Source organism: Cystoisospora suis (genome assembly GCF_002600585.1).
Source record: "Cystoisospora suis strain Wien I chromosome Unknown contig_97, whole genome shotgun sequence".
In the NCBI taxonomy this organism is placed as follows: domain Eukaryota; phylum Apicomplexa; class Conoidasida; order Eucoccidiorida; family Sarcocystidae; genus Cystoisospora; species Cystoisospora suis.
This window is the reverse complement of record NW_027152899.1, coordinates 15,755-25,619: the sequence shown is the minus strand read 5'-3', so window position 1 is coordinate 25,619 and position 9,865 is coordinate 15,755. Positions and strand designations below refer to the sequence as shown.

Sequence of the window (9,865 nt, the reverse complement as noted above, 5' to 3'; positions counted from 1 at the left end):
CGTGTTCAGGCGGGAGAGTGCAGAACATCAGTAACCAGGGATGAGGAGAGGAAATCAGTAGCAGATCGCCTGAACACGTATGCCGTCGTCACGTCTTCTCAAGGTGGAAAAAGCGAGCTGAGTTCTCAAGGAGTGAAGACTTTTGAGCGGACTAATCGACAAGCATGAACACAAGCCGAAGCCGTCAGCGCAGTTGCGAGATACACAACGTGTCACGTCGACGGGAGGAATTTTCCTCGTCCCCCCTTCAGTCGCACGCACCGTGCCCGAGTCTGCCGCACGCAGGTCTGGTGTTCTTCAGTGCGTGCTCTGGTTCCCGCCGCATCGTGATGAAAGCCCCAAGTCAGTATTTCAGTTTCCTGTCCTCGCCGGACTTCTCTTGCTCCCAACAGAAGTGCCACCTTCCTCTCAGACGCCAGTTGGGCCACCGTCTGCTGTCTCCCGTAGAAAAAAGGCGCAGCTACCCAAGCTGCAAATTCGCCAGTATGACCAAGCACCGAGGAATACGTACAAGCCTTGCTTCGTGTCCATGCAGCTGAAGGCCTTATATTCTCCAGACGTGGCCTGCACGGGTCTTGGCCCAAGCAGCTCATCAGACGACGTCCCCAGCCTAGAGAGTTCTCCACTGGGAAGACAGACGTGCGGAGAAGGCTGATGAGCAACCATGAAGAACATACGAGGAAAAAAAAAGCCGTCAAGATAAAAAATGTCGCGCCCGGCCCAAGCACGGGCAACTCAGCTTGGAGGCGCGCACACGTGACGCTGACGCGGGAGAGAACACAAGAAACCAACCGGGAACCAACCAACCGCATTCAAAATTTCGCAGCACGCGGTGCTGGAACAAGAGCTCTCGGCTCGTGGCACAAGCGAAGGCAGCTCTGGCTTTGAGAAAAGATTCCCGTTAACGAGGTCTCGCGGGGGGTTGAACCGCAGCAAGCTCTTCTCGGTGCGCAATGGACACCCCGGACTCCCGGTAGCACAACAGAAATTCAACACGTACCTAGCCGTAAGGCCGCAGTAACTCCTCGCAAACGAACCCGTCAATAGACACCTCATCCAGCGGTACGAGCGTGCAGTGGTGATACGGGACTTAGTGGTGTGCTCTGTAGCGCGAGAAGCGAACCGGCCAGCGCATGCGGGGCCGGCACGGCGATGCAGGAGTTTTGCTTCTCTCGAGCCTCATTTGCTTGACAACTACATCCGAGGTCTGCACCCCGGAGTGCACAGCAGAGGATCATGCTTGTGTTTACATTGTCTGGATCAATGGTTTTGGTTTTTTGAAGTCTCGAAGCGGACGGGCCCCTCCTAAGCGCATGCATTGTGTCGGTACGTCTGTCCGTGGTCCCCGTTCGCGGAGTCCCGTACACCCCTCGGAAATCGATGCCGTGAGCGAAAGGTTTTCCTCACCGGGTACCTGAACCTCTCTTCAAATGGTTTGCACGTGCCCTTTCACTCTGCTTTGAGTTTAGCATTCTCGCAGACTCAGCGCAGCATTTTCTGGTGTTCCTCCCATTGGGTCGTCTTTCTTGTGTTAGAGAGTGGACGCCGTTTATTCTTCAGTTTCTGTAGTTCCTGCGGACCGAGGGAGATCCAACACTTGTGTGTGTGCGCACATGAATGCTGCCTCATGAGCTGATCTAGTTTTGCCACAGCTGTTGCTTCAAAGCTGTCGATTTTTCCCGAAACTCCTGTATGCGTTTCAGCAGGAGCGCGGACGTCTCGTCTCTTCTTCGCTGCCGACCGTACGTGGTTTTTCCTGGCCCTTCCGCCGCTTTCTTTTCTCAGTCCTCCCGCGGTTCCTGTCGTGCCATGGCAAACCCCGCCACCGCAGGAGCAGGCGCGCCGCCACGCGGTCGGCGTGACAAGTTGATTTCCATCGAGGAAGCCGTTGAGGCACAGTGGGAGGCGGCCAATCCGTATGAAGCCGACGCTCCCGCATCTGTGTCCGAGAAGAAGAAGTATTTCTGCAGCTTTCCTTACCCATACATGAATGGAAAAATGCACCTGGGGCATGCGTTCACCGTTTGTCGGGCCGAATTCCAAGCTCGCTTTCAACGGATGCAAGGAAAACAGGTCCTATGGCCCTTTGGGCTCCATTGCACGGGAATGCCAATCCTGGCATGCGCAGATAAACTTAAGAGAGAGCTGGCCAGCCGGGAGAAAGCCAAACAAGATGAATCTGTCAAGAAGGAGGACAACGAAGTAAGGAATTTTTAGACTGAACCTCCTGATGTACGTTTGTGCAGTTGACCTGTCGGCATGAAGCACTGGGTCTGTGCGGGGTCGCCATTCCAATCAGCATCAAGATTTGAGGGTATAGAATCCTGTGTATCACACGTACTGAAGTGTCTAGTGGCATACACGGCGCAACAGTAAACAACGGTACAGGGAACACATAGGCTCTCGCACCACATGTAACGGCGCTCTCTTCTGGTCAGTCGTCAGGGCCACTGTCCTCCCCGGGGTCGGTGCTTGTATGCACATGTTTCACAGCGTCTGTGAATGTCAGTCGACTTCGAAATGTGGAGTGACGCTCGCGCTTTGTTACAGAACTCTTGCTTCAGTCCTTCTCTGTGTCTCCGAGACACATCTTGTGAAGACTGTTCTTCCCTTGGTAGTGAGAACCGAAGGGCTTATCGCTGAGGCTGCCATCTTGTAGTTCTTCGTGCGGGATGATGTTGCTACAGCTACAAGACAGCCGCTATTCCTTTTTCCTTTCATATGGACTGTCTTATCTCTTACGAACATAGGTCCCAAACTAGCGTGAAGTGTATCAGAATTTGCTGTCCGCGCGGAGTTACAGAACGGATTTGCTGGTATTGAATCGTCTGGATGGGATAATCTACCCAGCCAAAAGCCGCTTGTCGCCGTTATTAGGCTTGCAGAGTATCTACGTCCGTGAGGTGCCTCCGAGTCGAGGATGGTGAGTTAGAATGGTAACCACCGGTTCGCACGTCTTTGTTTCATGCGCTACGTACGCAGAGGGTACTGTCAGCACAGCGCTTTTGAGCGAATTCGCTGTAACTCTACCCTATGACCCTCATTTGTTTGGTATACAAAGCTGCCAAGCTGTCATGACGTCCATTTCGTGCCGTTCAGCTTCCTGTGTAGATGGATGAAGGCGAGTGCTTTTCGTGTTTTTCAAATGTATTCTGGTGTTTCTGTATGCAGACGGAAGCTGTTCTGACGGACGGTACTGCTGTCGAGAAGCCGGCGGAAGACGCGATCAAAAAGAAATCTAAAGTGGCAGCCAAGACAGGCGACGCAGTAAGTTTTTTCACATTCGTCGCCTGCGGCTGAGAACTGACATCATGCGCTGCCGAGCTGCGTTCTTTTTTTTTCTGCTGATTGCCTTGTGTAGTGTTTCAACTATGGCAAGAGAGACGGGACTGCATCTGTGTGGTACGAAGTCTCTCTGTAGGTATGTTTCTTATGAAGCAGGAAAGCGTCTGGATAGAAGGAGAAATGTCAGGAACTTAAGGGCTGTGTGTGTTTGGACTGCCGTACGCGAGTGTATGCGCCCACGCTGCCATCGTGGAAGGGTCTAGATTCAGCCTTAGCGGAGTGTATGTGTTCGGGCTTTTGTCGATAGTACGTCAGTTCCATGCATCTTGACGTTGTCAGTTTTCCCCGCCGCAGACCGTAGCGCTCGGGAGGACACCTATAATCCTGACCATGCCAAAAAGTTACCTTACGGGAACAGCATTGGCATTCTGGCTGAGAAGTCAGCTGGATAGAGTTGTACTTTTGCAGGCTGCGTGGCCTGAGAAGGTATCCTTCAGGCGCATGTGTTTGTGAACTGTTCAGAAAACACAGTGGGACATCATGGAGAGTATGGGGATTCCCGAGGGAGAAATCAAGGACTTCGCTGACGCTCAACATTGGCTTCGTTACTTCCCCCCCAGAGCTGTGAAGGACCTCAAGCGCCTTGGCTTGGCGGTTGACTGGCGCAGGAGCTTTATTACGACTGATGCGAACCCGTACTATGATGCTTTCGTTCGGTGGCAGTTCAACACTCTGATGGTAAGTATGTGGTTGCGTCATTAGTGTGAACTCGAATTTTTGCAGCCCTACATGGTCATTACGGACAAAAGTAAAAAAAGACAGACACTGGTCGCGTTTGTATTGCGTGACTGTAGGGTACAGCTGCTCGCATTTCATTCTGTCTGACTCTAGTTATCGCGTGGTCTGAAGATAAGCATAATACTAATAGGAATACAAAGAACCAAATACTTAGGAAATGTGAACCACCTGTCACAGGTAAGAAGAAGTTTAAAGTATCTCCAAACATATCTTTAGCATAATATACAAAACCACAAATTGTAGCTAATACAGCACCTAAAGATAACACAAAATGGAAGTGAGCTACAATATAATATGTATCGTGTAATGCTTCCCGGAAAAGGCGGTGTTTCGGGTGGGTCAGTGTGCTGGACCGCGATGTCTGGAGAGTTAAAGCCAGAAGCTGCAAAAGAGGGGCTCAGTGCAGTGGGCGAAAAGCCGAGCAGACTCCGTTTGAGCTTTTGGTGTGGGGCAAGCACGATGGGCAGCGCGCAGAGGCATGCTTTTCGCAAAAATACACAGGTTCTTGTTGGTCACCACAGGCCGAATTTTGCGATGCGAGCTCGCCTTGCACGGAGCTGCGACCCTCCGGTTCTACAGTCATTTGGCGCTCCCCACGAGTTTTGGCAACACAGGCTGCGCAGTGGACGTCCGCGTTCTCGTTTGACCTGCAGAACAGATGCCGGCTTTCAAAGGACAAAGCTGCTAAAAAAGATTATCGTGGTTCTCTCCTTGGTCAGACAGCTTTGGTACTTCCGAACACAGTTTTCACATTTATCCAGCTGCCTTTTTGCACCTGCGCAATCTGTATTCTGTGAACCCCCACCTTTTCGCTTTTGAAGTGGTTTTCTGGTTTTTTACTCACACCAAATAGTCCGCAGTACCGAGGACTACTCCGGGCGCACCTGTCTACAGGCTCAACGCTAGGGCCTCGGTCTACGGAGTTACTTAGTGTATTTGCTGCTGCTCTTCTCTTCCTGTCTCTTTACTCTCACAGAAGCGAGGAAAGCTGAAGTTCGGAATGCGAGCAACCATCTTCAGCCGTCGCGAGCGCCAAGCATGCGCTGATCACGACAGAGCGAGCGGCGAGGGAGTAGGACCGCAGGAGTACACGCTTGTAAAATTGCAAGTCCAGCAGGAGAACTTACGGCAGCATGCTCAACCTCAGCATGAAAAGGTTTTGCGGTTGCTGGACTCTATGCGAAACAAGCAGGTCTCACTCGTGGCTGCTACGCTCCGTCCTGAGACGGTGTATGGCCAGACAAACTGCTACGTTTTACCGGAAGGAAAGTAAGTCAAGTGCGCTGCGTGCTGTATGCCCCCTCCGGTGTTTCTACGCTTCCTCCTGTTTACACGACTGTCCGTACGTACGAGTATGTACAGTGTGGGCGTGTAGTCATGAAACCTCCCAGCTTCGCCCACCCAGAAGCCGACCTAGTACGTCTATGCATTTATGCGCACATGGTGACTCCACAGCAACTGCGAAGCAGTCTCGACGGAAGTATCTGATTGAGTTCATGATGTTACTAACGTGGCGCAAACTGCTTAACAGGTATGGGCTGTACCTTGCCTTCGCCGAACCGCGAAAGAGTCTGAGCAGCTCCGGAGAGGAAGATAGCACTGCAGCAGCGGCCGCCGCAGCAGACAGCAACGAGGAGTTTGAGGTCTTGATGACAAGGGAAGAAGCGGAGAGGGCCTGCCCGGCAGTTTTCATCTGCAGCGAGCGTTCTGCATACAACATGTGCTATCAGGTGACGACTAAGATATTCCTTCCTACCGATTTCCGTTGCCTCAGCGACCAGCAGTCGCTGGCTGTAATTTGTCGTGTGCACTCCGAGAGAGTCTGTCTCCGGTTGTCCACGCGGAATAACCTGTGGCCAGGCCTGTCCAGACCCTGTCTCAAAAAAGCCTAGCTCAGCCACTACCATCAAGCGCTGTAGGAGAAGGTTCACTGAGGCTGACACAATAAGGAAAACCACGCGATCTATAATACCCAAACCTTCCAACGAGTCGCCGATATGCGAATGCTTTGAAGAAGAGGGAGCGAGGATTGAGGAAGTGGAGTACTGCCAGTCTCTCCTTGCCAATCGGCGTCATTGCGAGTGCAATCTCAGAGACGTACAGTCCCTTTGGCCTTCTCACTTAAGTATCGTCCAAATGGGGAAAGGCGTGCGGGCCCAGTCGCGCCAAGTATCGCTCATGGCGAAGCAAGCGTGTCGGAGAGCCATGGAGTCTTGAAAGGACGATTCAAAGAGCTTTTCAGGTTCCCGTTCTTTGTTTCTCTTCCCTCCTTGCTACACTCTCGACCCGAGGAAGTCTCCTGTTACATATAGGGTCCAACTGTACACTACAGCATCGCGGTAAATGGGGTGCTCTTTTACCCTGAGAGCTTCACGTGTGCTGCTTTGGGTGCGCAAATGTATTCACGTGTCTGCCCACGGACTCCTGGCATCGTAGTTGCTCGCTCTCTGCTGAAACGTAATCTGGTCGACTGTTATTCTTCCCTCTCTTTTTCCTAGGGTCTGCTTCCTATGGCGCCTGTCACCGAGGATTCGGGGGGCCTGCCAGTCCCTCACTGTCTGGGAACTGTGCAGGGTTTGGAGTTGATTGGTGTGCCCGTCTCAGCTCCGAATGCGAGCTATCCCACAATTTATGCTCTGCCTATGCTGACAATCTCCATGAATAAAGGTATGGACCCATGTACGTCCCGAGCTGCTTAGAAAAGTGAGCCGCCGCTAAGCGTGGGTTAGCCAGTGCACAAGAACACAGTGGGATCTGTCTTATTTTGTCGTCTTCTTCCCGTATCTGCCAGGGCGAGCGGTCACCGTGGTAGCAAAGCGGTCGTATGCGGCTACTTCAGTCTCACTAGCAAGCTTAGTGCGCTGTACAAGGGACAGTTCTGTGGTGGCGGGCTGGCAGCCGTGGAACTTCTCACTACTTTCAGGAACTGGCACACACACAAGACGCAGGCGTTAGAGCACACTTAATGGTGCGTTATTCTTTTGCCTTCCGTACAGGAACTGGCGTTGTCATGTGCGTCCCCAGCGACGCGCCGGACGACTATGCCGCGTTGATGGATCTGAAGAGGAAACCAGACTACTTCAAAGAGAAGTACGGCGTCTTGCAGGAGTGGGTCGCGCCGTTCGAGCCGGTGGAAATCATCGACATCCCCGAGTAAGGCGTTCACTTCCGACGGGCTACCCCCCCCAGCACCTTGGGGATTCAGCAGGCACCTGGGTTGTCTCCGGAGGAAGGGAGTCAGCAGAGGTAGAGATATTAGACAGCAGAACAGCGTCTTTTGAGTTCTGTCCGGTGACTGTTTTTGCGTGGTTTGCAGACTAGGCCGAAAGGCGGCTGTGACACTTTGCGAACAGAGAAAGGTCGCGGGTCAAAAGGACGCCACAAAGCTTCAGGAGATCAAGGATGAAGTGTACAAGAAGGGTTTCTACGATGGCGTGTTGATCGTTGGGCCACACGCGGGCAAGAAAGTGAATGATGTGAAAAATCTAGTCCGCGATGAACTCATCGCACAACAGCAAGCTGTGCCATATTTTGAGCCTGAAAAAAGTGTCGTCTCTCGTAGTGGGGACGAGTGCGTTGTCGCGTACATGAACCAGTGGTATCTGGACTACGGAGAAGACAGCTGGAGAGAAGAGGTGGAGAAATTCATCACCTCTCCTGACTTTCACACGTACTCACCCCAGGTAAGCTGCAGGGGAAAAGAGGGCACCTGCTTCAGTCAATCCCGTCTCGAAAACATGCTCGGTGACAGCACGTTTCTCCACAATATAGAATGCTGTCCCGTGAAGTGCCTCGGTTTTGTCTTACCTTTGGGTGTTGTAGTTATGACTTACGATTCCTTGTGCCATGAAGAACCTCTTGGAAATGCGTTAAGTTTCGCGGTTTTCAGAGGCTGCTGACATTCCTAGAGGGCCTGGTTCTTCCTTCTGGATTCAAGCTAGTGAGAGGACATTCGTGGTAGCGTGTGTGTCAACTGGAAGCTGTCTTCCCGTTCAATAGTGTGGACTGTCCGCTCTTGGCTTCTCTGAGAGACTCTAGCCGTGCACAGAGAGGACTTAGCCAGGTGCCGAATCTCTCAACTGGCGGGCGCTGGATGTTGGGACTAGAGGGCACCTCTGGTTGGTCAAGTTTTTCTCTTGCCTCATTTTCCCGCACTGAATGCGCACACCCGTTCGAGCTGCATGAACGCACACGCATTCCTTGACATTCGCCCAGAAATCCAGCGCCCGAGAGTACCGCCGCACAAAGGCCTCGCCTGTTGTGTCGCTGCTCTGGCTTTCTGTAGGGGCGCCTGCTTTGTCCCGAGACTGCCGAGGCTGTGTAGTTTGATCATACCTGCCTGTCCTTGCCTTCGGTAACTGAGAGCCGGGATGACTGCTGCGAGGAATCCCTCTCCACTGGGGTTAAGGGACAGCGCTTTAGCAAGGTTGGGCGTGCGAGTCCTTCCCGCTTTCCTTCTGTTCTTGCAGGTGATGCACCAGTTCACCCACGTGATAGGGTGGTTGCGCGAGTGGGCATGCAGCCGGAGCTACGGCCTGGGCACTTTTCTGCCATGGACCAAAGACAGTGAACATCCCGTCCTCATCGAGAGTCTGTCGGACTCGACTATATACATGGCGTACTACACCATTGCTCATCTGCTCCAGGTAACCTGCGAGCGCCACCTGCGCGGCTGATGGTTTTCCCATCCCTCGTCTCAGCGGCAGTTTTCCGGACTGCGACCGGCTCTCGGTGAGATTATCGTCTGCAGTGTAACACCTTGAAGGGATGCAGTCTCCCGCTGAGTTTTCATTCCTTTACACTCGCCGCGCCTGCAAGCTGAGATTGGCACCGAAAACTGTCACGCGAGTTGCCCGTGTGCTGGGACCCCTCGGTGCCCGAATGGCCAGACGCTCTGCTCTCGCGAAGAGGACCGGGAGTCGGCGCGTGTTGTTCTGCATGAATTTCTTAGTACGTGGCGCTTCACAGCACCAGCCACACAGAGCGACAGTACTCGTGACCAGGTCGATGCGCAGTAGGTTGGGCGTCCCTGTGCTCCAGCGCGAATGTTCTCTGGACATCTTTGCTTTCCATTGTAGACCAGCGTGAGAGGTTGGATTTTCTTTACAGGGAAATGACATGTACGGCCAGTCCGTGGGTCCGCTAGGCATTCGCGTCGCAGACATGACGGACGAAGTGTTCGATTACATCTTCTTGCAGACAGACGAACTGCCCAAGACGACTTCCATTCCCGTCGACCACTTGCAGGTAACTCGTCGAGAAAACAGTTTACAGTAGCGGCTGCCGCCATAAGAAGGGACAACGCACTGTGCACGGTCATACCGAGGTTGTCGGCTCCGCTGTTCAGCTGCAGTCTAAGGACGCCGGCTCGCGAGGAGGATGCGACGACGCGCGCGTGATTGCTTTGCAGATGTTCGGCAGCCACACGTTTTGGCAGCGGCGCAGTACTGGATGCTGTAGGTTCTCCGGGCAGTCCTAGTCATGCCGCATAATGAGTCGCGCACACGCGGGTCGTGCGCTCTCGACTTCCATAAAGTCGCCCGAAAGCAGAGAATTTCGCCTACATTACGGCCTGAGTGTACTTGGGCGCGGCCGCCACTCCCACGATGCTGTCGTTATCTGCAGCGCATGAGGCAGGAGTTTGAGTACTGGTACCCTCTCGACCTGCGCGTCAGCGGCAAGGATCTGGTCTTCAATCACCTCACCTTTTGCCTGTACTGTCACGTCGCCATCTGGCCGAACAGACGCGATCTATGGCCAAGGTAAGATCAGAGAGAGTGAA

The 9,865-nt window shown here is 53.1% G+C and overlaps 2 protein-coding genes across 2 annotated transcripts in view; one reads left to right on the top strand and one right to left on the bottom strand.

Annotated features, from left to right (window-relative positions):
- Window positions 1–8: 8 nt before the first annotated feature.
- Window positions 9–1,171, bottom strand: CSUI_000210 (uncharacterized protein). Its single transcript, XM_068060444.1, has one exon. The coding sequence runs from the start codon at window positions 810–812 to the stop codon at window positions 213–215; it is 600 nt and encodes a 199-aa protein (XP_067927582.1). The 5' UTR covers window positions 813–1,171; the 3' UTR covers window positions 9–212.
- Window positions 1,172–1,219: 48 nt separating this feature from the next.
- CSUI_000209 (leucyl-trna synthetase) overlaps window positions 1,220–9,865 on the top strand; it is a 19,292-nt gene continuing 10,646 nt past the window's right edge. Inside the window, exons 1-11 of the mRNA XM_068060443.1 lie at window positions 1,220–1,326; window positions 1,704–2,202; window positions 3,172–3,267; window positions 3,808–4,023; window positions 5,060–5,352; window positions 5,615–6,750; window positions 7,080–7,236; window positions 7,400–7,766; window positions 8,553–8,729; window positions 9,193–9,330; window positions 9,709–9,845. Coding sequence (XP_067927581.1) covers window positions 6,594–6,750; window positions 7,080–7,236; window positions 7,400–7,766; window positions 8,553–8,729; window positions 9,193–9,330; window positions 9,709–9,845 — 1,133 coding nt within the window. The 5' untranslated portion in view covers window positions 1,220–1,326; window positions 1,704–2,202; window positions 3,172–3,267; ... (1 more) ...; window positions 5,060–5,352; window positions 5,615–6,593. The remainder of the gene's footprint in view (window positions 1,327–1,703; window positions 2,203–3,171; window positions 3,268–3,807; window positions 4,024–5,059; window positions 5,353–5,614; window positions 6,751–7,079; window positions 7,237–7,399; window positions 7,767–8,552; window positions 8,730–9,192; window positions 9,331–9,708; window positions 9,846–9,865) is intronic.

What these genes read in the sequence shown, in the direction of transcription:
- CSUI_000210 (XM_068060444.1), bottom strand. Translation starts at nt 812, where the DNA reads ATGCGGTTGGTTGGTTCCCGGTTGGTTTCTTGTGTTCTCTCCCGCGTC.